Consider the following 26,368-nt stretch of genomic DNA (forward strand, 5'->3'; position numbering starts at 1 on the left):
GCAAGTAACTTATGATACAAAGAGTAAATCCAGCATCAAACAGACATACAAATTGAACCCCAAGTTGCCACTCTGATGTGTTGAGAGTATGAATATATAAATGTTATTCTAAAAGCACTTAAGAATAGAAAAGGTGCTTAAGTGACTATGTGGGTGAATGAGGCTTATAGTAGGAAAATTCTTTCAGAACTTCAAACTGTAATAAAGTGATCATTTAAAACAAAATTTAAAAAGGGTTATGTATGATGATTATATATATATGTTTATTTTAAATAGTTTCTTATTTTTCATACTCCCAGTTGTCTATATGCAATCTGCTTCTATCTTAGCTTGATTATAGGCTTAACACACTGTACAAAATATTCAGTTAAAGGCAAAATCCTGACAGTGTTTTTCTTTGTTTTTTTATTCAAGTCAAATAAGAACTTTCCCCATTTGCATGTAGTGCCTTACACACAGAGACATAGCCAGTGTCAGCTTTCTATGCTTCGACACAAAGTAAAAATAAATGAATAAATTCCGGCTACATGTTGCAGGCTGACTTTGTATAGCATCTCTGTCTGTGACATTAGTCTTGTGTAAACTCAGTGGCGCTGTGGTCTTTTCTACGTTCACACTGCAGGTGCACAATTCCGATTTTTTGATCAAATCCGATTTTTATGTCTGCTTGTTCACACATGCGACAGCAAACTAGTGTGAACCCGCATGAGCAAAAGAAGACGTCACACACATCGCGCTCAGTTTAGACCCAGAGCAAACAATATTGTTTGAATGATGGCCCTTAATATAAAGACTTCGAACTTTACGTTTCCCAATTTTTGCTTTAAGTTATTTTGTTATTTACATAATAATGTAAATAACCTAATAATTATCCTTATTGCTGTTTCAGAGGAGCGGTGCTTCAAAGGACAGTTGCAGATTTCTGTCAGAATCTGCAGATTATACAGTACAAATAAAATGTTTACGTTGTCTTCCCAACAGTTTCACTAACATCTACACTGGATGTCCAGGAAGCGTTTGCGATATCTTCTCGGGTGCTTCTCCGGAGCTGATAATTGGCGTCCGTCGTGTGTCAGTGACGTAAAAGACGGATCTAATGCGACATGACCATTCAAACAGCAGTCGCTTTCTAAAACATCGGATATGTATCGGATTCAGTACCACATACGAAAGTGACTCAGATCGAATTTGAAAATTAGATTAGATTCGTGCCATTCACAGTGTCATACCATGATCGGATATGCAGTGGCGTTCCTAGCCAGTTTGGCGCCCTGGGCGAAAACTCCCTCTGGCGCCCCCCCGCCACACACACACACAAAACATATTAAGGATTGTACATTAATATAAAACTGTTGTACACACACACACACACACACACACACACACACACACACACACACACATATGAAGAGAGAGAGTATGCATAGTATGCAAACGGCTACCAAACAGCCATCATAATTCGTCATACAATGAGAACAATTGACAAAGACTAATTAATATTAAAATCTGTAACATAATGTATTGTTTGGAGTTTAGTCTGCTACTGTTGCTATTTTTACCATTTCATCTTGGAGCAACTGTAACTCACATAATTTCCTTAGGGATTAATAAAGGATTCTGATTCTGATTGTTTCAGGATGACCTGCCATTATCCAATGACACATCTGCTTACCTGTATCTTTTGCTCGTTTCTCCTCCTCTTCTTTTCCCTTTTTTCTAAACTGAGGACCTGATGGCTTTGAACTTTTCTTGTCCATCTTCCATTGGTTTTAATTTTGCACTCCAGTATGAACACCCATCCCTCAACCCAAGGATCACCACAACATGATCTAACACACCTACACCTTAGTTCACAGATTCACTTTGTCTAGGGTGCATTTCTGAGATTTCACACAACCCAGGATTCAAATCATGAATACATGATGGGCTTGAATTCACATCATTATGAATGAAATGTGCTCTATTTGGAAGCAGCCAACCCCTCCTCCCCTTTCAACGGCTTGTGTGTGAGACTTGTGTATCAAACTTTAAATTTTAAATTGTTATTGATCCCTTTACCCCTGGTCCTAAAGTGTATATTTATTTTCTTACTCTTCTTATATATATATTTTTTGTTTACTTGCACTGCTGTAACTGGAGCCTTGTCATCTCGTCTGTCTATATACTGGACTGTAGCGGAGATGACAATAAAGTTTACTTTGACTTCAGCAGCAAGCAGGTGCACCGAGGGCTCTCGCGCTCACTTTTCGTGTATAGAATTTCGAAAAAACATCGGTGCAAATTATAAGTCTGTATTATAATGTCTGGTGTTTTCGTGTTTGTTGGTTTGTTTTTATTTTGTTTTACTTTGCAAGTTGGTTATTAGATGCTGCTCCAGCCGATCAGAAAATCTCCTGCCGCCCCGCCATCTCCTGTCAGTGCACCTCGCAAACGAAGGGCGTCCTTACTCCCAGCAAATGGGCGATAGAAAACCGATCGGTGCATGTACCATTCCCAATATGCGCTGGTTGACGTCGGGGGAGCATGAGTACCAGCATTTTTTTTGCCGATGCCCGTGATGCCGCCCCCCACCACAATGCCACCACCGCCCGTGTCACCCGTATCTAAAACCGCTACTGTGGATATGAGTCACATAGGGTCAAAAAAATCGGATTTGATGCGCTTTCACCTGCATTGTGAACGTAGCCTTAGTGAAGTAGTTATGGATCAGAGGAAACAAGCTGTATTCTTAGCACCAATTCTAGCTGACAAACAACACTCCAACTGATTGTTGGAGGTGGTGGCTGTAGCTGAGGAGTCGGGTGGTTCTTGGTTTAACCCCCTGACTCCTTTTTTCCTTTAGTGCCTATAAGATAGTGAAACGTGGGGCCACAGGCCTGTACATAACTGGACTCAACTGCAAGACCGACATGCAGAGGTGATACAGTTAACTTAACACAAACTTTAACACAAAACACAGAGCTATACTTGATGTGGGAAGCGTAACCTGGAAATCTGGCGTGGCACTGACACACAATATTTGACATAGGGATTCTAGCGTGGTAGCCTAAGGGAGGTAACTCAAGGGGAGACTGGTGGCGTGGCGGTTGCGAGGTCCCACTGAGGAAAGAGGAAGAGGGGGTTAGTCTTTACAGGGGCTGGTCCAGAGATAACAGGAATTTGAGATTGTTTGGAGTGACTTAATTTTGCAGGTGGAGTCTTAGGCTTGGAGGGGGAGGCAGAGGTTCGAGTGGCAAGCTGATAGCATTAACGACAGGCTGACCTGAATTTCAGGAGTCCTGGTAAGTTGCGGTGTCAGGAGGGCAAGCAGGTGAGTGTGGTGGGTGTTTTCTTCCTGGAGCATAGCGTGAATCTGGTGAGGTTTGTGACCAGTATCCAAAAGGTGAGTTCTGTTGCGTGGCGGTGCTGTGTGCCTCCATTGAGTCAACGGAGCTAGAGGATATAGAAAGCAAGGTAAGTAATATAAGGACATCGATCTTGAGCAACAAGAGTAAGCCTGTTACCAACATAGGTGAGTTGACGGACCAGCGGCGAAGTGATGCTGGTCATAAATACCCCTCTGCTGATTGCCACAGATAACTTCCAGGTGAGTTGCTCTGGTGAGAGAATGGCAGCTTTGCCCAGAGGTGGACACTGGAGAAAAGGCACATCCAGACTATGACAGAAAGCAGTCTATGAATAATCAAAAGTGTCAACAGGTAAGTTTGGTTTGGCTTGTAAAGCTATTTAAATAGTTAAAAGCAGTCAGTTTGCCTCTAGGCTTTGTTCACAAGTTATACAACAGTTATTCTTTAACACAACCAATACGACCAGCCTTTCTGGTAGGTTTAGCAGTGTTCTGCTTATTCATTCTAGCCCTAGGTTTTAAAGGAGTCTTATAGGGTAGGGGACTTGAATAGTCCTACTTTTATTTCCTTTGCAAGAAAAAGGTTGTAGCATAGCTGTGAATTATACAGAGTTGGAAAAGAATAAGAAACTAAGGAAACACAGCCAGGAGTGAGAGATGAATAGTGTCCACTGTCGAACGAGGGGCAGAGGAAAGAATAGTCCAGCAGAAAGACAGGCAGATTAGAGAGGCTGAAAAGACGACTAAAGAGGGAGAAGACCAAATAAATGATGGCAGTGAAAAATTGGAAATCAGAGCCCCCAGCTAAGACACCGGGAGACAGGAAGTAGGAAGTAGCTGATCTCATTCCTGACTTCTCTTTGAGAGGCCTCATCGATGTGACACGCATTACCATCGCGGCTCTCGTCTCGGGCCTCATCGTCACTTCCCGTCACTGTTGTCTCTCTGCAGCCGGCGATGATCACAGCCTCTCCTTAACACGCAGAGCCAACGCACCACGCCGCTCTCCCTCCCTGTCATCTCCTTCTCCGGACCCACTGTCACGAAGATAAATAAGAACTAAGAAGTCAGTGAGAATTTTCCAACAGTCACTCTCTCCAAGCGGATTTTTCTGCACTGTTTCTTCTCTGCGCTGTGAAGCCGCAGGATTATCTCGGGGGCTGTCGGGCTATTCGAGGTCGGGACGAGTATTTAAAGGTCTGCTACACAGTGATGGAACAGCGCGGAAGAAAAAGTATTCACAGAGTGACACAAATTAAATCTGTGTGAGTCGAGTTTGCAAAGAGTGCGAACCCCCGATACAGGTGTCAGCTCCCATTCTGCTGAGGAGGCCGAAGTCGCCATGGAAGCTGAACTCATCAGGTTCATTTCAAAGTAACATCAGGTGCATTTACAACCCTGGAATGGTTCAACTAAATTACACGTCTACAGAGAAGATGCCCTATAGGGTTTCTTTAATGTGTGTTCTGTGGGTTGTACAAGCAAACCATTTAAAAACTCCAAATGTTCACTCTCTCTTCTTGTAATTCTTCCACGCACATAGATAAAAAACACTTAATGGTGCTCATCTGCCAACCCAGCTCCACAGAACAGCAAATCAACAAATTATACCTCCCCTTCATACTACATATTATAACTGCAGGACTATAATTCAGTCCTTGTACGTGTGACAGACTTTTTTATTTCCTTTTCTGCCACTTTTCTTTTTTTTGCCTTTTTTTGGGGGAGAGAAATGTACTCTAACCACCCACGAGTGGAAAATGGAACATACTCGGTGTTCATAATTTCTATCAAGCACCGTGCATCTGTTTTTCTTTGAGAACCAAAAAGCAGACATCCTCACGGTCACAGCCGGAGAGGATTCAGACAGACAAACGGATGCTTGAAACAGACACAGACTATGAGGAGAGGCTGACACAGAGATGGGATGAGAGAAAATGACGGGGAGAAAAATTCACACAGGAAAGTGGAAACCCAGTAGGAAACGAACACTTTCATTTTCTATTGAAAGAAAAGAAGAAGGCTGGTACCATTGCCAAAATGACCAAATTGACTACACTGTCATTTTCTTTCAAATCAAACCTATATTTAAAAAGAGGCAGGCATGTGTCATTACAATACCTCTTTATGTCTGCACTTCTGATTACAGGACCGTCAGAGATGTGCCCTTGGATATACTCAGGCTTCACGAGTGTTAGTGTAAGTGACTGCCTCATATGTTGTCTTGATTTCCCTGCTACATTTACCAAATTCATATACTTTCATTTAACAAGACCCACACCCAGAGAGGCTAGAGTATTGCTGGCTAATGTGAAATATAGCTTTCTGGCAGAAAAATCATACAGGCAAAGAAATCTTTCTGAATATCAAGCATCTATTGATTAGTTTTTGTCACAAAAACACTTCTGAATATCTGCTTTGTGCTATTCTTCCACTTGCTATTGACTCTTGAATAAAGGTATCATGTGCACCGGAGTTCACACAAAGTTTGCAGGAGAGATTATGGAAGAGCTTGAAAGCTTTAGCGCACAAGGTTATGAGCTAATACCTGAACAACAGGGAGCCAGATGAGCGTTGTTGATGCCATGTAGGAAAAGGACAATGTGCAGTATTTTTGATTCCTGCAGCACATGATTGTGCTGTCACAGCGTGGGCAAAGTACTGGATGTGCACATGCACACACACACTCGCAACTTTTCACATTCCAACATGGTGACATCTTCCTCCATGCTAAGATGTTAATCCCTAGATCACTTTGTCTGCCTTCTAAACAGCTAATGTGTGACCTGTAAGGTTGTGAATTTAGGTTGCATCAGCCTATTAACAAAAATAAAACAAAATAAATAATATATGTCCTTAAAAAAATATTTGAGCAAAAATAATTCATGCACTTAGCTTGTAACGACTTTCCTAAAATCTGTTTTTCTGTTAAAGAACTAGCAGATCTGGAACTGCTTTCATTTATTTATGTGAGACTGAGATCTTTCACACGCGAGTACTAATAACACACACAGGCGTTGCACCACTCCGGAGGAAAAAAAAAACCCAACCCTGGGGGCAGGTTTACTGCTGGGATTTCTATGCTAGTCTTCAATAGGGTGCAAAGGGGGATTTGCATTGTCCCCTCCAGGTACTTTCATCCTGACCTGGCATCACTGAGCACGTGCTGGAACTGTGGCCAGTGCAGTTGCCTGGACAACTGATCGCTGGATTACAGGTTGTGAGAAAGAAAAGAGAGAGAGTGAAGCCTCTGAGGGCAAGAGTCGGTAAGTGTCTGGATCAGTGGTCTTCAGTCTTGATCTTCCGGTTTCTTTTTTTTCCATTTTGGGCTTCAGATGCAGGATTGTTTTAGACTTGGGAAACAGTTTTATTGGCTGGATTGAATTCATTTATTTGTTCAGTAATAGAAGCTTTCCCCCACTGGCTTTGAATTTTGAATCCTTCTCCTCACTTACAAAATGACCAAACTCTAGAAGATCTGAAAGTGTTTTGTAGTACTGTATTATCCGAAAGCAGCACCGCTCTCTCAGAGTGCAGACTCTGAGAGCTCTGAGAGTTTCTAAGAGTACGATTCTTACTCTTCTATCAAACCAGCTCCCAGGATTGGTTTCAGGGGGCAGACACTCTATTCTGCGTTTTAGCTCTGTCTTCAGTCTTTTGGATAAAACGTCAGTCTGCATCAGGGAACCCTGCGCTATTCTTTAGTTATGGTGCTGTATGACTGGGGTGCTGGAAGACCTCTCGTAATGATTGTTGTCTCTCCCTGTACTGTTTTGTAGGTACCTCTAGCTCATGACCTGCATGTTCCCAATCACTGGATACTTCCACCATCAACAGTCTCAGAGTTCACGTTAAACTGTATGTTCTCTGTTTCCTCTCCATGCCGGTCCTTCCTCTCCTCTTTTCTCTCTTTCCAACTGGCTGTGGCAGATAGCCGCCCTTGCTGAGGCCACTCCTGCTGAAGGTTTTTCTCTGTTAAAGGGCATGTTTTTTCATCCCTATTCTTTCCAAGTGCTTTCTCAAAAGGACTGGCTGGAATTCTCTATTACTGTGTTTATCATACAACATAGTGTGTATAAAGATGACAGTTTGCATACATTAGATGGAAATGGGATGTCATTTTTGCTTCATCCAGTCTTAAAAATTAATTACTAAACATTTGATCATATGATAAAGAAAATCTTAAGGTGTTTTTGGGTGAACACATGTTGCAGTAGGCCTGCTTATCCTATTATGAAGTTCTAATCTCACATAGAGTTTCATTTTTGCCTTCCTAACGTCAGTGCTCCAGATAAGGATACACAGTGTCTCTGCACTATCAGGGAGCAGCTAGACTGTCCTTGAGCCTCTGATAGAAGCCAAACACCCAGACAGTCAGGTCATCATACACACCTAAAGGGTCCATTTTCAGGGGTACCACAATAGTGAGATAAAGGAGTAAACTCCAAAAAGTCCATTACAGTTTAATCTATACTGCACAGCATGTAAAACATGTTCCATTATTTTAGCTTTTTATAGATATAGTGATAGTTTGGGCTGTTTTTACTATCAAGATCCTTTTTGACAAAGTTTTATGAAAAATAGACTCGCTTACGCCGGGCCTGTGTCCTTGAATCAACACTTGAATAAAGTTTAATGATAACTGGTCACAACCCAGGTTCTGTTTTATTTTTTCTTAGCTGCTCTTTGGCTGCAGGTGTACCAAAATGAAATCACAGTTTGGAGTTTGGCTGGATTCCAGGACGTGGCCACCCAAGTGAATATAAACCTGTTTGGGATTCAGTGAAAGTTGATGTATGAGCAAAGAAGAAGTGCTAAAATAAACCTTGACCGTAAAAGTGTGCTGGTCTGGCTTCACTCTGCGAAACTTTCTCTCGAATTAAATAAAAAGCCTCTTCTCATCTCTGTTTCCATTTAGACCACACTATTGAACTACAGGATGTGGCTAACTGAAATCTAATGCCTTCGGGGGGGAAAAAGTTTCTACCGCTGCTGCATATTAAAGCCTAACTATTTTCTGTGACTGTGCCATGTCCTCATTCAATATCAGGGGCTCTGCAGACATACAAATGGCTAAAGGCTGGTAGTGGTGTAGTGACAGCTTGAGCTGCTATCTGATTGACTGATTGTTTTTAATAATGCCCCCATGCAAACATGTGTTCATATTTAACTAAGGACATGTTGACTAGACCACTACTGCTTTGTTTTTTGATGATCTTTGTTATCTAAATGACATCTCAAGATAACATGATTGGGTCGGTTATGCTCACCTGGGGAACCCTAGCGTACCAGAAAATGCATTTCTTCTTCTTCCCAGCACTATCTATCTCATTATGCTTCAGTATCCATGAAAACACGCTATTTGAGGTGTATTTTACATAACTTAGCATAGAAAACAGAGAGCCTCATATAGCTGAGCAGCACTGTATACACTGGTATGCTTTCTGAAGGGCCTGCATGACAATTGTTCCTACTATCTCAGTTGAGGCAAAAATCCATAAATTCAAATTTTCCACTTCTGGTGACCCATCTGGATACAGCTGGACCAACTATTTTCTAGCTAGTCCGCAACTAGAAACAAACATATTTATCTGTTCTGGATGACCAGACTCGAAGGTGAAGCAAAAGGCCCCAAAAAGCTATCTGAACAAAAGGCTTTCAATCAGCATCCTGACTCCGCAAGGTTTGCTGACCGTATTGTTTTCTGATTGTTTTCCTTATCCAAGATCATTTAAGTTTATTGAAGGTTCTTAATTGGCCCCAACTGCAGTTGTGAATCTGAAAGTAATTGGCTGTCTGTGTCTGTGTGTTAGCCCTGTAACATAATGGTGAGTTGTCCAGGTACCCCCACAACCCTGAATTTGATACGTGTAGAGTATATATGTGGGAAAATACATATACATATATGTTTGTTATGCACTACATTGCCAAAAACTCATCTGCTTTTCCATGCACATAAACTTGAGAGACATCCCATTCCTAATCCATAGGGTTTAATATGATGTCTGCCCACCCTTTGCAGCTATAAAAAGCTTAAATTCTTGTTTGTGAGGTCAGACACTGATTTTGGATGAGAACGCCTGGCTCACAGTCTCTGCTCTAAGTCATCCCAAAGTTGTTCTCTTGGGTTGTGCAGGCCAGTCAAGTTCTTCCACACCAAACTTTCTCATCCATGTCTTTATGCACCTCACATTGTGTACTGGTGCGCAGGAAGGGGCCATCCCCTAGCTGTTTTCCAAAATGACTTGGTATGTTCAAGCATTAAGACTTCCTTTCAGTGTAACTAAAGGGCCAACCCAGAATCCTGAAAAGAAGCCCAATACCATAATCCCCCCGTACTTTCCACGGGGGGATTTCCACTTGGCACAATGTATTCAGACTCGTACTGTTCTCCTGGCAACCACCAAACTCACACTGGTCCATCGGATTGCCAGATGGAGAAGCATGATTTGTCGTGCCAGAGAACACATCTCCACTAAGCTAGAGTTCAGTGGTGGCGACGCTTTACACCACTCCATCTGCACTTTACCCTGTGCTTGGTGATGTAAGGCTTGGATGCAGCTGCTCAGCCATTCTATGAAGCTTTCTACACACTGTTCTTGAGCTAATCTGAAGGCCACATGAAGTTTGGAGGTCTGTAGTGACTGACTCTGCAGAAAATTGGTGACCTCTGTTATTTTACATGACTTATCTTTCATGGCTAAGTTGCTATCATTCCCAATCACTTCCACTTCGTTATCCAAAGTGGAATACTTAGTGAGGAAATTTCACGAATGGACTTGCACAGGTGGCATCCTGTCATGGTACCACACTAGAATTCACTGATGTTTGTAGAAGCTGTCTGCATGCCTGGGTGCTTGATTTGATACATTTGTGGCCATGTGAAGTGATTGGAACACCTGAAGTTGATGATTTGGATAGATGAGCGAATACTTTGCATGTATACGTATTTTCCCAGATTTTGTTTCACACGCACCTAAATCTTTATTTAAAAAGATGCACATTTTCTCTTTCTCAACACTTTGCACAGGTTTGGCCACCTTTCTGCTACTTCTTACCAACATGGTTAGAAAAAGGAAACCCTGTGGATGTTTTGCCAACTCATTTTTTAAAAAGAGCAGTGGCTCAAGTCCAGCATATGATTATCGATGTGCTCTCTTACCTCGGGTTCTGTGTCCCGAGTGTTTTACACAGACAAGTTTTCATCCATTTTTAAAGAAACCAATACCAAGATCAACAGCTTCACAATATTTACAGACACAGCTCATTACCTGTCTTTCCCCTAAAGTCCTAAAAAAAATCAGCTTAAAAAAATATTGAAATGTTCAATCAGGCAGCGTTCATTTCAAACCAGATGTTGTTAAACATAATATTTAAAATACTCGCTTCTGCTTACATTCAGCTACCTTGCACACAATAAGTTTGACCTTATTTCACTTTCTAGTGTTTCAGGCTGTTTTTTTATAAGGTTTGCTTGGATTATTAACTCTAAAGTTAATTCTCCCAGTTGAAATATTGTTTTAATCCAAATGATTTCAGTAAACTTAATGACTTTTTTCGTGTCATCAAAAGATAATTATTTGCAAAAATTACATTTTAATTACAGGCTCCATGGTTTACGAATGTCATCATTTTCTGGGTAAGAATGCAAGCGTTTGTTCTGATCCATGAACACATTTGCATTTTTAAAGGTTTCTTATTATTATCATTTTTTCTTTTTAATCCAGTAAGTCTTAGTGAGCTGAAGGAAAAGAAATTGACACTTTCACGCAACAAAAAAATCTCATCTGCCATTAATCTTAGAAAGCTTGTTAAAATTGGATCCTTAGTGACCCTGCTAAATTCACCCGTGCCCAGATTTTTGTAACATGCTTTTCACATTCAGTATGTCAGTCTTCAATAAATCACCTTCAGAGTCTTCAAAGCTTTGCAGCCAGACAAGTCAAAATTTATCTTCACAGCACAGGGTCGTGGTGAGTTTTCAAATCAATTTTTTTTATTATACTTGAAATACCCAGAAAGAATTACGTCTCAAATCAGGATGACTAATCACTACACCTTTAAAAAATATGTGTGCCTGCAGCTCACCAAAATCTTTCCACTATCAAAGATTTAAATATTTGATCCTCTTTTCAACTTGTAATTTTTCTATCAAACTTTTTTTTCTTTTGCTTTTTTATAAACCGAGCAAATTATTTGTATTATTTAAAAACTGTAGCATATACATTTGTGTAAGTACCAGATGTCCACTCCAAGGGCCACTTCATTTACTAGTTGTACTCGCTTTTGGCTTCTGAACTGCCTCAATTCTACAAGGCGCAGATTCTGTAAAATGCTGGAAACATTCTTAAGAGGTTTAAGAGCGTCACACAGTTTCAGCAGATTTGTCAGTTGCACATCCATGATGCGAATCTCCCATTCCACAACATCCAAAAGACAGTCTGTTAGACTGAGATCTGGTGACTGTGGAGGTCATTTGAGTAGAAGAATGAGAATTGCCAGCTAATTGTGACATTGGATAAATAATTAAATGAAAAATTTAAACCCCAAAAACCTTCTGATGATGAAAAACACATTTCATGTTCCTTCAGTTTGAAATGCCCAGAAAAAATCTTGCATGGTGATTTTGTGGCCGAGGGGAACTTAACAGCAGTGCAAACATGTGAGATGTATAAGCTCTCTCTTTCTCTTCTCCACGACATGTCAAAGTCGAGGTTAACGCAGTGTCGTTCAGCTCAGCCCTATGTGCCTTTTAGTTATTCTCGATTAAATTGTAGGTTTTCCAAAAAGCCCAGTGTCTCAGCCCTCAGTTACACACTTGGGGGGGTCGGGAGGAAAGAGACAAGAGTGCAGATAAAAGAAAAACTGCAAATGTATGTCTACTGACACAGTTCACTGGACTGCACTCAGTAAAACAAAGTTGAGGACACCTCCTGAGGCTAATCTTAAACAAACCAGAGCACAGGGTCAGGTTTGTATCTCAGTGATTTTGCTGTAGCTCTATCAATATGCAGCAATTCCAGTAAAGAGATGGATTTATCCAGAATAGATTTAAAGTCTAAGTAAGAGACACACTGTGCTTCGTTCTTTCACTGGAAGGTCTGTCCAGATACTCTCTGTTTAGAAGATTAGCTTTCTGATGTTCTTTTTAAGCGGAGCGATACGCAGGCACCAAATGGGTGCGCTTTGACAAAACACTGCCAACATTAGACAAGGTCAGAACAGTCATCATCCCCGAGCTGCATTACATGAAAAGGACATTCCATTAATTTGGATGATGTTTAGAAATGCGAGGGAGGACGATGAGGGGGAGGAAAGCGCGAGTGAGTGAGTGAATGTGAAAGGAATGAGGGAGGGGAGGAGAGGTGTAACAGGTTTCCAGGAAGCAAAAAGGGAGGGTTGCCATGAGTGCAAAGATAATAAGGCAAGTGAAGCTGAGAAGAACCTGAAGGAAATGATGGATGGTGCAAAGAGGAGAAAATGGAGTGGGGCCATAATGAGAAACAGAGCGAGATCAGAAACTGCTCAGCAGTAATGGGTGTTAATAAAAGTAAACTTAACATCTAAATATGGCCTCAGCTCATTACTGCCACCGACAGCCCTTTGAGCAAGGCCCTTGATCTTTTAATTACATGGCCAGCCGCAGATAAGACTGTGTGGTTGCTCTTAGAAGCGTACAGGTGAAAGAATAAAGAGCATGTGAAAATACCGCAGAAATTGGCGTTAAAGCAGCTTTATTTAAATTTTTGCCCACTAGGAGGCAGCAAAACAAGCTGTGAACGTAATATTGGCATGTAAAGACATGATGTGGTGAATTATTGCTTTGTTCTTTCATTCTTTTTTGTTTTTTGTGTTTCACAGCTATTCTGACATTTATTTGGAGAAAGAAATCAAGAAGTCATTAATCAATTATTATTTTTTACTAGCTACTTTGTAAATATGCCAGTTCAATTCAATTTGAAAAAAATTTTTTTTTCATCAAATCACAACAACAGCCACCTCAATGTGCTTTATATTTAAAAGTAAAGATCCAACAACAATAATACAGCAAAAACCCCAAGAATCAAATGAATCCCTTTAAGCAAGCATGTAGTGACAGTGGGAAGAAAAAACTCCCGTTTAACAGGAAGAACCAGACAGAAAAAGGCTCAGGGAGGGACAGCCATCTGCTGAGTGGCCAGGAGTGATGAGAGGAAACTATGCCAACTATGTGGTGTTTGACAGAAAACTTGCAGTAATGAAAGAGATAATAAGAATGATCCAAAGAGCATCAGCCAAGTGTAGTAAATGAGCTAGTTATTTTACCATTCCTGAGAATAAAGATTAGACAAATAGATCAGCTTTAGAAAAAAAAAGAAAGACTAATCCTCAAGACAAAGACGAGAATCTTCATTTCATCAGAAACGTATTTCCACCTCGCCATGGCTGGGTGCTATTTATTCTTTTTTTCTCCCTCTTTTTGTTTACCTCTCAGAATAACGTATGAATAAAAGAACTGGCTTGGAATAATGTGTTTACTTTCTGTCTGAATCACCTGGCAGCGCTGAACACTAAATATACCACAGAGTAAGAGTGATAAGATCAGAACAGACTCACTGTTAAACCCCTGTAGGACTGTTGCAGCATTTAATTGGAGAGGCTCTGTTTGAAAGTAGACCACGGTTTATTGTGTCCTTTGTGCGGTTATTTCTTTGCGCTATCGTGCATTCGGTGACCCTCGGTGCTCCTCAACACCGCTCATTTGCTCTGTTTTTGAAACCTGACATTTTCCCTGCCTGCCCCTGCAGCCACCACTCCCTCTGTGTCCATCTGTTTCTCTGTTTGTCCGCGTGTCGCCCAGAATACAGAGGGAGAAGACAGTCAGTGAGGCCTTCAAAGACATCTGAGTAATTTCACCTCCAGAAAACCCACCTAAAGTGTTCTTTCCTCCCTCCCCTTTCAGTATTTCTCTCTCTCTCTCTCTGTGGCACTCTCTACTCTCTGTCTCTCTTTATCTCCCCTGCCTTTGTATTTCTGCTGTCTTTCATGGCCCCTCTTTCTTTATATATTTCTATCTCACTCCCTTTTCTCTCGTTGCTCCCTTTCCTCACTCGCCCCCTCTCTTTTCTGTACCTTAGGTATACCTGGCTGGCTGCTGAGGGCTGACACTTTAAAGACATGGGCTTCAGCTTCTGCTGCTGCTGGAATATCAATATCTGCTGCACACACACACACGCACACACATGCACGCGAACACACACACACACACACCCTTCTCTCCCACACATACTGCAACATATAGCACACATGAAGGCACACGCAAATCCACCAACACCCCTGCGTCGTCCACACACCCAACCCACACAGGTTAGCTGACTCTATCAGAGCAGACAACAAAAAAACGACGCTGTGTTTGCCTTGCTGCACAGTGGCAGTGACTGAATGACTGCCATACCAACAAGAGAGGAACCTTGGGAGAGCTACAGCAGAGGGCACAACCAGTAAACACTAAGTGCTTTCCCCTTGCGCCTTCGCATTTTTTTCCCCTTTACCAAATAACATGTCCTGCATTCGTTGGATACATCAGAAGAATTTTAAGCAGCTAACTGTAAGCCCTTTAAGACCACATCCCTGCTTGAGCCTGTGTGTAGGTACTGAAACACAGACTTACTTTCACAGCCTCCAGCCCCCCTCCCTCTTTGTCTCTGTAGGCTACTCCTCACACCTCCCTCTCCACCCCTGATTTACATGTAGACGTCTCTCCATCAAAACCCAGATTACTGATCTCAGAGTTGCTTGGCATGTATCTCTTTACGCCTGGGAATAATGCTCCATGGCAGACTCATTCGAAGGTTATCACACTCTGATTAAATGGGTGTTTTAAAGTTTGCACCATAAACGTGTGTGTACGGCTGAGAAAATAACATTTCATGATAACCCAAAGCATTCAAGTCTCACGCCTCTATTTGGTTTCTTTTCGTAGAAAATGTTCTGTCACGCCAGCCAATTCTCATCTCTCATCTCAGCAGTTTATGCGTCTGTTTTGTTGACACACTGACTGTGAGCGTAGCCTTTAAAGCCCCCTAACCACTCTGAAATTTGCATAACGTTGGCCTGACACCTGCTGGATACTCTGCTGGTCTGAACGTGGTATTGGAGAGAGAAAGAAAGCGATAGAGAGAGCACCATCTGTGTGCTTAAAATAAAACAGTCCAATAGTAAAGTGATGTGAATAATGGAGGTAGTCTCCACTCCGTAATATTCATAATACTCCCATCTACATTTTTCAACCTTTAACTTGGACTCATGCTTAAATCGAGTGAGAAAAAATGTTACCACTGTAAGAACGTCTGAGGCTGGACAAGCAACATTTTCTCACCAACAGTTTGATAGCATTCATAGTAACCGTCATCCTCGTTCTGTCGTGGCTTCTGCTTGCTGTCACAGGCAGCCCACCATTCCCAAACCAGATTACATTTAAAATGTTAAAGGGATTTACATACTGAACACACACATCTACATACCAGTCACATTTTCTCCTGTTGCACAGTAAATCTCACAGAGTCATTTCTTCCCTCATCAGTAAGTCATGACGTCATTATCGATAACCCCTCTAACCCTGAGAATCTGAGATTTTTTTTTTTAATAATTACTATTTCTTGGCTTTTGAATACTGTTCTCTGAATGTTTCTACCAGTGTCAAATGGCCTGTATTTATATAGCGCTTTACTAGTCCCTAAGGACCCCAAAGCGCTTTACATTACATTCAGTCACATACACGCACACTGGTGATAGCAAGCTACATTGTAGCCACAGCCACATTGGGGCGCACTGACAGAGGCGAGGCTGCCGGACACTGGCGCCACCGGGCCCTCTGACCACCACCAGTAGTGAAGTGTCTCGCCCAAGGACACAACGACCGAAACTGTCCAAACCGGGGCTCGAACCGGCAACCTTCCAATTACAAGGCGAACTCCCAACTCTTGAGCCACGATCGCCCCTGTCCTCTCAGAAAGTCCATATTTTATTCTCCAAAGCACATGGTGAGGGTGGCAGCGGTGCTTAAACCTCACATGGTTAAAGTATGTTCCAGGTGATCAGCAGGTGAGTGAACCCTGGCGTTATTAGAAAGTTCTTGGAAGATGTTGCGCCTCATATGACAAGTATTTTTTCCCCACAGAGCTTTAGAAGGTGCTCTAATAATTCATGTTTTTAATGTGAGTCATGAATCATGTCACGAAATAACGAGTGGCATAAATCACAGGTATACCCAGCTATCTTTGTCTGCGCTGTGGAAGCAGAGCTCGTTTTGGGCTGAACATTTCAGTGAGCTTAGTCAAGCGCAGAAATCGCTGCTCCGGCGCCAAAGGCCAGATATCTAAACAGACATGACAGAGTGACAATCCAGTTTACTTTGGGCCCAAGTCTGAAATTCATTACAAAACAACAAGAGAATGTTTTTTTGGGGGTCTGGGTGCAACTGAGGAACACTGATTCAAACTGAGCCGACAGTTGGCTTTGTGTGGTGCGTGATAAACTAGCTGCGAGCACAGTAATCTCAGATAATATGATTTGTCCTGTACTGCGTTATCTTTTTGGTACCCTTCTGCAGAATAGTGCAAATAGCACTGATGCAAATGATCTTATTTACTTTCACTCTGATGTAATAAAAAGGGCATTAAATGAGCAAACACAAATGAAGGGGACTCATTGCGTGATTTGTACAAGGATGAGCACTCCTCCCTACCTTTACCTTTTCTTTATAGCCAGTGGTCTGTTTTCTTTAGCCCTTCTGTCTCCCACAGAACCTGAATTTCAGCTCCTCATATTTGTGGATTAAGAATGAAAACATGTAATAAGTAGGGGGGCTTTCTTTGTGGAAAACAAACTATTACCTGCAGCACCGAGTGCCGCAGAGTACAGCGAAATTAAGTGAAGGACAGAGCTGCACATGTCGCTTCTGTTTGACCAAGGAGAGCTGTCTGACACACACTCACACCTACACAAACACAAGAGTAATCGGTGAGATCTAAATCCCCCTGGGTGTATAAGCTCTATTAGAGCGTGTGCTTATGAGAAGATAATCATTTGGTGATATGAAGACACAGCACGGGGCAGTGGGTGGCAACAGTTAAGCTGTTGTATGAAAACGCTGCGCTATGAAAAGTGTGTGCCGAAGCTTTAACTTTTAATATAACTTGTTGCCTACAGGCAGACATTAATGAGTCCTTTTTGTCAAGGTGACGGAACAGAGATAGAAGACAATGTGCTTAACTTTTAAAAGATGCAATCGCGGCGCTGAATATGAGAGTGTGGGTGATAAAATGACACTGCGGTCTCACGGGTAAACGAGTTAAGCGTTTGCCTTTGACAGGAGCACGTAGTGGCAGATATTAATTTTTTTACATTTTGTTTCATGATACAATTAGCAGGCAAAAAAACCCCCAACATTTTAGTTTATTGGAATATAAATGATGTCTTTGTTGTGTACTGTCACTGAGGACCCCGTAAGCACAAACAACAAAGGTTTAAGCGTTAATTAGAAAGGAAATTGTTTTTCTTTTTCATAATGAATTGTGTATTTACCCAACGCTCGGCCACTAGATGGCGCTGTTTAGTTGTGTCTGCTTATAATGCAAAGAAGTACTATCCTGTGGTATCACACGTGTGATTATTGTGACCTCAGTTCTTGATGTTTACAGCCTTTACTTTATTTCGTTGTTGTTATTGTTGCTATAACTGTGCAAGCAGTGACATGCTCGCATTTGCCCACAAGCAACAGGACAAGATGTCAACATAAGATGGCCAGTAAGTGCAAGTGCTCTATGATGTGAACTGCTGGTGCTGTTGTACAATATCCTACAATCTACACTGCCATGGCAACCCAGGCAGCTATTTATCTTGAATTTGCCAAGCTCTGTACAAAATCCCACAAACACGAGAAAACATGCCACATTTGTAACTGCGATTACTGAAAATGCCTTTTCATTAAAAAAAAAAAAAAAGATATATAAGTGCCCACATTTAAGAAAGACCCAGCACTTCTTGACACTTAATCAATAATTTATTTTAATAAAAAAAAAAAAAAAAAAAAAAAAAAAAAAAAAAAAAAAAAAAAAAAAAAAAAAAAAAAAAAAAAAAAAAAAAAAAAAAAAAAAAAAAAAAAAAAAAAAAAAAAAAAAAAAAAAAAAAAAAAAAAAAAAAAAAAAAAAAAAAAAAAAAAAAAAAAAAAAAAAAAAAAAAAAAAAAAAAAAAAAAAAAAAAAAAAAAAAAAAAAAAAAAAAAAAAAAAAAAAAAAAAAAAAAAAAAAAAAAAAAAAAAAAAAAAAAAAAAAAAAAAAAAAAAAAAAAAAAAAAAAAAAAAAAAAAAAAAAAAAAAAAAAAAAAAAAAAAAAAATCAAGTTGCAGCAATATTGATCTGTTTATGTCGCTTCTGCTGTAACATAATCCTGTTTTTATATCTCTGTGTGTTCCACGAGCCAGCCGGCAGAATGAGCAGCCAGCAAAAATGAGTGTTATCAAGTATCAGTGCCGTTTTTACTGCTGCAATCATGTGCCAGACAGAGATAGAGCTGATGGAGTGAGCAGGAATGCGAGCTATAAAGAAGAAAAGAGAGGTCTCATGTGGATTTAATAAACAGAGGAAGAACATAATATCAGAAGAAGAGGGAGAGAGAAAGAATAATAAATAAAGGAACAATACAGATTTGGTGGTAAATCCAGACAGACTCTGAGACAGCTCTCTAGCATGTCACATGTGTCTGCAGCAGTGCTGCCAAAGACAAGCTCTATTTTTAGGGGAGGAATGTACACACGGGCCTCGTGGAAAGAGTCCATAACAACAAACAGTGCGCAACACACCTCTACAAAGAGAGAGGAGCGTACAGTCACATCGATTTAATGCTAGAAGAAAGAGGAAGACAGGGAAGGAGAATGTTCAGACATCATATTTGATGCTGAGAATTTACTTTGAACTCAGTGGGACCCCCAAGAAACCCTGAAAGAACCACAACAGGTAAGAGCCGTATTCATGTAAGGCTGCAAGGAGGACTGAATCTGCTCTGTGTGATGTCTAACCTTAGCAGTACCTTACATATACTGAAATATACTTATTTCATATGCTGAAATAAATGTTAATTTATAATGGTAAATGGACTGGTTCTTATATAGTGCTTTTCTACTCTGAGCATTCAAAGCACTTTATACAACTTGCCTCATTTCTCCTATTCCCTTCTATTTTCTATGCATAAGTTCTTTCTATCTAACATTCACACGAGCAGCTATGGGTGAGTATTTTGCCCAAGGATATTTTGGCATTCAGACTGTAGCAGCCAGTGATCGAACCACCAATCTTCAGATTAGTATATGACCTGCACTACCTCTTGAGCCACAGCTGTACAGCATTTAATACTTAGTTTTGACAGTATGTGACATTTGGTATTAACCATGTGCATTAGTTTGCACAATTTGTACTAATATCTAATGCATGAAACGTGTGAAGCTCATAAACATAAACACTGCCACACATAAACACAAAACACAAAATCATCATCTGTCCCATGACACCTCACCAAGAAAAATAATTTCATGGGTGTTTCATCAGAATTTTCGACTTAGTTTCCAAAATGATCAGACGGCCATGCTGCAGGCCTCATTGAGTATCTGTGTGTGGTTAAAAAGGCTAAATATGGTCCAACTATTGCCTGAACAAAGATTATGTTGCTGTTATGAGTTGAAAGGGTTGCAAACTTTAAAACTAGACATTTGGAGCAGAATTTTAGGAAAAGCTAACCATGTGCATTTGCAGGAAAATAGTTTCCTTGATTGATTCATACATTCGGATATTCGTTCATCAAGTCACTGAAAAAAGCAGAAAGGACTTAGCTCATCTAAGAAATAGAATCCCAATATGTTATCCGAACTACACAATAAAAAGCTGGTATTCTGACAGCATTAAGCCAATAAACATAACTTCACAGCGAGCACAGTGAGTAAGTGATCACATTGCTCATAGGCTTGAATAACAAGTTGCACGTGATAATCTGAGCCTGCTTTCTTTTCTCAGCATGGATCAACCAGCACGTGAGGTCTACCATTTCAAAGACAAAGAGCAGTCCTCCAACCTGCTCCTGCAGCTCAACAGACTGAGACAGGAGAACATCCTGACTGATGTGCTGCTGTGTTCAGATAATACAGAGATCCCCTGTCACCGAAATGTCCTGGTGTCCAGCAGCCCTTACTTCAGAGCCATGTTCTGCAACAACTTTGTGGAGAGACAGCAGACCAAAATAGACCTAAAGGGAATCACGTCCACCATTCTGAGCAGCATTATCGACTATGTTTACACAGGACTCATCAGCATCAGCATGGATGACGTGCTTCCTCTGATGCAGGCAGCATCCATGTTGCAATATGGCCGCCTTTTTGAGGCCTGCTCGAGTTTTCTGCAGGAGCAGCTTAGCCCAGACAACTGCTTGAGCATGATACGACTTTCTGATATCATGAGCTGTAAAAGTTTAAGAGACAAAGCAAAAGAGATGGCCATGAAGAGCTTCTGCGACGTGTCAATATCTGAGGACCTGTGTGAGCTGTCTTTGACGGAGCTCATGGGATACCTGGAGGATGATTCCCTTTGTGCAGAGGAGGAGCAGGTTTTTGAGACACTTGTTGCTTGGATCCATCACGATCCTTTGTCCAGGCGAGGTGCTATCAGTGACCTTTTCAAGAAGGTTCGCCTTCGATATATCCACCCCACCTACCTCTTCCAGTTCATAGCCAATGATCCTCTGATCCAGTCCTCCACCCTCTGCACTGAACTCATAGAATCTGTTAGACGCCTCATGTTCTCTGTTAGCACAAAATGCAGTGGAGACATCGCAGCAGACTTTAAACATCCCTGGGTTGCGCCAAGGCGCTACAGCTATCATGACATGTTGGTGGTGGTAGGAGGGAGGAAGAATAATGAGCAAACCTCCAGGGAGGCCATAGTGTTCGATGAGAGGAGCCAGATGTGGCAGTGGCTTGCTAAGCTGCCTGTTCGTCTCTACAAAGCCTCCTACGTTGCCCTACACAGTATCCTCTATGTCATCGGAGGTCTGACCACAAATCCGAAGAACAGCGAAGTCAGTAGAACTGTCTACACCCTTTCCCTTAAGACCAACCACTGGCGGACAGCGGAGCCTATGTTAGAGCCACGTTTTGCCCACCAGAGCGTCTCCTACCTCCACTTCATCTTTGCCCTGGGCGGCCTTGGACCTGACAGGCGATTGACAGGCAGCGTGGAGAGGTGAGATGGTCCGTCCTTAGTCAAGAAACTCTGCATACACAGAATGACACACATGAGCAAACACATCTCTCAATGCTCTCATCAGGTACAACAGTATGTTCAATCTGTGGGAGTTGATGGCACCCATGCCTGAGGCTGTACTGCACCCCGCGGTGGCTGCTACTAACCAGAGGATCTACATGTTTGGAGGAGAGGATGCCATGCACAACCCTGTCAGAATGATACAGGTATTACTACACCTGTTACCTTTGCAGTCATTTGTTTCATCCATTCACATTTATTCATGCACCCCTTTTATTTCTCCTCTCCCCTGTGTAGGTGTATCACATTGCCAGGAACATGTGGTCTAAGATGGAGAACAGAACAGTGAAGAATGTTTCTGCTCCTGCTGTGGTCATGGATGAGAAAATCTACATCATTGGAGGTAAAAGGGCTAAGACAGATAGAATAAACATGAACTGCACATGTGATAATGATAACTGTGTCATTTCACCGGGGGCCTGGACTGAACTTTCATACCATTAGCAATGAAAGTTCCATTAGGAAAATGGGATTTTTACAGTATTCTTCAACAAAACAAAGGGATTCTTGCAAAATTCTTGATGGATCACTTTACAATTTCATCACCACTACATACCAAACTATTGCATATGAATATATATATCATAATATCTTCTCTGTCACAGGATACACCAGGAGGATGATTGCATACGACACCAAGGCCAACCGATTCATCAAGTGTGCCAACCTAAAGGAGAGGAGGATGCACCATTCAGCCACCGTTCTCAGTAACGAACTGTATGTAACAGGCGGACGTTACATCAATGGCCACGACGTCATTGAAGACTCGGACGCTTTTGAGTGTTACGACCCGAAAACAGACACATGGACAAGTAAAGGGAGCCTGCCTTTCAAACTGTTCGATCACGGCTCCGTGACTCTCACATGTGTCTCACAGACATGGTCGAAATCATAAATTAGGCAGGCAGTAGTGTTTCGTTTTGTTTTGTTTTGACGTCAATATTTTATAGAACAAATGTCATTTTCATTTTTTAATGTTTTCAATTTAAAACTAAAGTATTTAAATGTTAAGCACTATTTATTCCACGACTTTTCTGTGTTGTTGTTTAATGCCTGACTCTGACTCGCATAAAAGAAGACGACTCTTGTTGCATAGCCTGCTCTTAACCTGTCTGGCTTCACAATGGGTGAGAGTGCTATTTTCAGCCTGCTCTAAATCCAGAGATTTCACCTGTCATGTTTAAATCGAGAGGGCTGTGTACCGGTTGGTGCAACTCAAAGCTCTGTGTGCAGCTCGTAGGTTTGAGCCTGTTGATGTGAGCAGCAAAGCCTTGGATCAATTTCTGTCACTTTAATGAAAATGGTGGTGAAATTCATGTGATAAAGAGCAAGAGATTGTTAATGCAGTGCTGAAATCAAAATAAAAGCATACCAGAAGGTCAACTGTTTTGGGACTTTGGGTGCCGAGCATACTTTTGCATCAAATGCTGAAATCATTTGTTCTAAATGTTCAGGTTTAATGTTTTTGTACTGTTGTTTACTGGTTTTAGCTCGTTTTTGTACAGCTTGAAAATAAAATCACAGTCTATATATGTGGTCTTTCTTCATCCCCACAGTACGACTCAGCAGTTCTTGGTCTGTTGACAGTGAATCGCAATCTGAGCCGGTGCCCTGTATGTCTCATCGTATGTCTGTTTAAACCCTCTCACACTGGATCTCAACATGTCCAGACAGGTTCCTGTTCTCCACACACATGGAGATACAGAATGCAACCATGAAACGTTACCCTTTTATAAAGAACATGCTGAACTTTTACCCAGTGAGAACATCATTGCTGGCCCTGTGACAGTGGGAATTGAGTCCACGAATCCCATCTGACTCACTGATTTGTTATGGTTCACAAATTAGATGTATGCTAAAAATCTGAAGATATGCGGGACAAACAGCTTCCTATAGAATGATTGCATAGTGCAAGTTTAAGCAGCAGTTAAAGAGATTACATCATTTTATTCATCAGTGGCATCTGCAATGTAATGTCAGCCTTTCGTATGGCGTAAACACAATGTGACCAGAGGGGACATTTTTTTGAAACCATAAGTCACTGGGTCAGATGTTTCAGTCGTTTTGCTGCCAGCAAACGGAGCCCAGGGGACAGTGGGTGGAGTGGCCGAGACAAGGTGGTGTGGATGGGTGACTGGAAAAACTATAGGTGATCTGATGTTATTTTGAGCAACAAACAAGAAGGGCAAATGTTACACCACGTGAGGCATGTGGCCCGGCCGGTTTCCGTGCAAGCTGGCAGATGTGAGCGAAGACTCGAGAGAAACTCATGAGCGGGGGTTTCACAACAGAGAACCTGACCGAGTGATGAAACCCATCCAAGAGGAGCAGCAACAGGTGTATGTGTTTGTGTAACTGTGTGCATATATATGTGTGTGTGTTTGTGATTAAGGTGTTTGGCGTTTCAAGTGGGGCCGTGTCTGGTCACAACATCACAACAAAAACAGACAGAGGTGAGAGTGGAAAAGATCATTCACTGACGACCTTTCCTAGGTTCTAAGTTGACAAACATATCAGAGAAAGATATATTTCAACATATTTAAACATTTATCTAGATATAAATATAGAAAATGTATAAAGTTAAAAAATATACATTTATGCATCACATACACACATGCTGGCTCTGTAGGGCTACATTATTGGTCATTCCACGAGTAAACTAAACCCAGACTCTTTAGGTCATAGCTGCCTTCTTGGTCAGTCACTAACTGACTGCACTTGCTGGGACTTTCCAGCCTGCCATTCAGCCTAGTCTACAAATAGACTTAATCAGACTTCAGGGACTCACAGCATATTACTGCATTACCCTGAAGTTCACACAGTAATACATTTTAGGTTTTTCAGTTCCACTTCTCACACACTCTCTATGGTCACCCATATGGGGAACTACTTCTGCACAAACAGCTCTGCAGCTGCTGAGATTATATGCCCCGTATGGCTCTATTGTATCTAGCAGAGAGTGTTCGCAGGCCTTCTACATATATCAAGATGTTAGATTAAAGCCACAAACATCTGTTTCAAAAGCTTGAGCCATAAAGTTGTAATACGCAGTCTGAGGTGGATTTTTTTTCTACACGGTAAAAAAAAGGCAAAGAAATAAATAGAGGAAGAAGAAGCGGAAATACATTTGTAGCGCTGGGGGGTAGTTTGTGACCATCAGCAGCACAAAAACCACACGAGCCACATCTGCACGGCTTAATGTGTCAAAGCACAAGTGCTTCTTGGAGGGAAACCATGTGCCAGAGATAACATGTTTTTCCTGATCATATAACGTGTCGTGATATACGACAGCATTGTAAGCGCTCACTCACATGGATTGAGATACACACATGCGTGCACAGCTGCCATTGCAGCAGTTTACTGAGAAGTGTTTGCTATGTTGGAGCAATTTTTAGAAAGTTGACATTTATATCCGCAGCTAAAAGACAGGTTGACCAGACCAGGGTGTGTGTTGCAAGATCTTAAAGGCACTTCTTCATCAATCGCTTTTATCTTTGTTTTTTCAATGAACCGCTTGGTCATTGCACTGAAAGCTCAAGGCTGGCATGAGAAAAGCGATTAAAGCTGTAAACACACAGACATAAACTTTTAATGTGTATTCCGAAAAGCCACACACAGATTAATGTGTAAACGTGTCACATGTTTAATGAAGCTGATAAGATCCGACCCAGTGACCTGTAAACGCTATCTTCTGTAACGTGGGCCAAAGTCAACAAAATACCCTCATCCTGTCTTCACGGATCAATCTGGGCCATTTTGGGAAAACTGAAACACACTGGTAAGCCCCCTGAATTACACACACACACATGCAGACACAAACACACTCCTTCACAATCCACAGTGTGGCCAAATACCCTGGAAAAATCTAGAGGACAAATCAGTCTATTTATAATACAGAGTGAGACCGAGAATCAGGGCACTTAGCTGTGATATTGCAGTGTAATTTTCCCCCTTATAGATTTACAGTGTCATGAAGTGAGCGCTGATAAGGCTGAGCAGGCCGCTTCCTGAACAACAACTGTGTTTTATCAACATCAATCCATCAGGCATTAAAAAAAATGTTATTGTTTGAACAGGCAGGTTTGCAGTGTGCCTTCCTCAAAGTCAGAGGTTTGCTGCAGGATGGCTTACACAGCATATTTGGAAATTATGCTTGATTTGTAAACTATTGAATAGTGATTAAGGAAGATGGGATCAAATCAGTATGAATTTAACCCAGCTCTCGTTTGAGCACGCAGACTTGTGAGGTATATCATTTTTCTGTTTACCAAGTGTTATTTTCTTTATATTTAACCCAATCATCAAAAACAGCAGTGGTGATATAGATTTATGAGTGTAACAATGATTATTCCTTGTACTTGAACTCCGACCACAGCCAGGAAAGTAGCAGTGTCTCAATGTAAAAAAGCAGAAGAAAAAAATGAATCAAGCACAAAGAGTACACACAAGTCAATCAAACGACTGCAAAGAGACACAAAACATCTCTAAGTCCAAGCATAAAATGAAGTTGAAATTGACTTTCTCAAAGTTACATAATAGTCTGTATACATTAAAAAACGCCTTCCTCCAATGTGTTAAAATATTTGTTGGTGTCCCCTGTCATTATTTTCCATGACATGAGGAGTGTTGATTCCTCCGCTCGCTTCTCCGAGAGGTTGTGCAACGCTGGAGTTGATA

The 26,368-nt window shown here is 41.3% G+C and overlaps 1 protein-coding gene across 1 annotated transcript; it reads left to right on the forward strand.

The window, feature by feature from the left end:
• The first annotated feature begins 18,909 nt into the window (after nucleotides 1-18,909).
• On the forward strand, nucleotides 18,910-23,238 carry LOC113031896 (kelch-like protein 38). The gene is made up of 5 exons (XM_026184411.2): nucleotides 18,910-19,339; nucleotides 20,390-21,610; nucleotides 21,696-21,837; nucleotides 21,929-22,034; nucleotides 22,297-23,238. The coding sequence occupies exons 2-5, from the start codon at nucleotides 20,391-20,393 to the stop codon at nucleotides 22,584-22,586; spliced, it is 1,758 nt and encodes a 585-aa protein (XP_026040196.1). The 5' UTR covers nucleotides 18,910-19,339; nucleotide 20,390; the 3' UTR covers nucleotides 22,587-23,238.
• Nucleotides 23,239-26,368: the final 3,130 nt, after the last annotated feature.

This window comes from Astatotilapia calliptera, chromosome 11 (assembly GCF_964374335.1).
Source record: "Astatotilapia calliptera chromosome 11, fAstCal68.1, whole genome shotgun sequence".
Lineage (NCBI taxonomy): Eukaryota > Metazoa > Chordata > Actinopteri > Cichliformes > Cichlidae > Astatotilapia > Astatotilapia calliptera.

Bases quoted from the DNA above. Each gene is read 5' to 3' on its own strand.
- LOC113031896 (XM_026184411.2), top strand. From the start codon at position 20,391: ATGGATCAACCAGCACGTGAGGTCTACCATTTCAAAGACAAAGAGCAG. The intron at 21,838-21,928 runs GTATTACTACAC...TCCCCTGTGTAG, and splicing joins ACCCTGTCAGAATGATACAG to GTGTATCACATTGCCAGGAA. The intron at 22,035-22,296 runs GTAAAAGGGCTA...TCTCTGTCACAG, and splicing joins GAAAATCTACATCATTGGAG to GATACACCAGGAGGATGATT.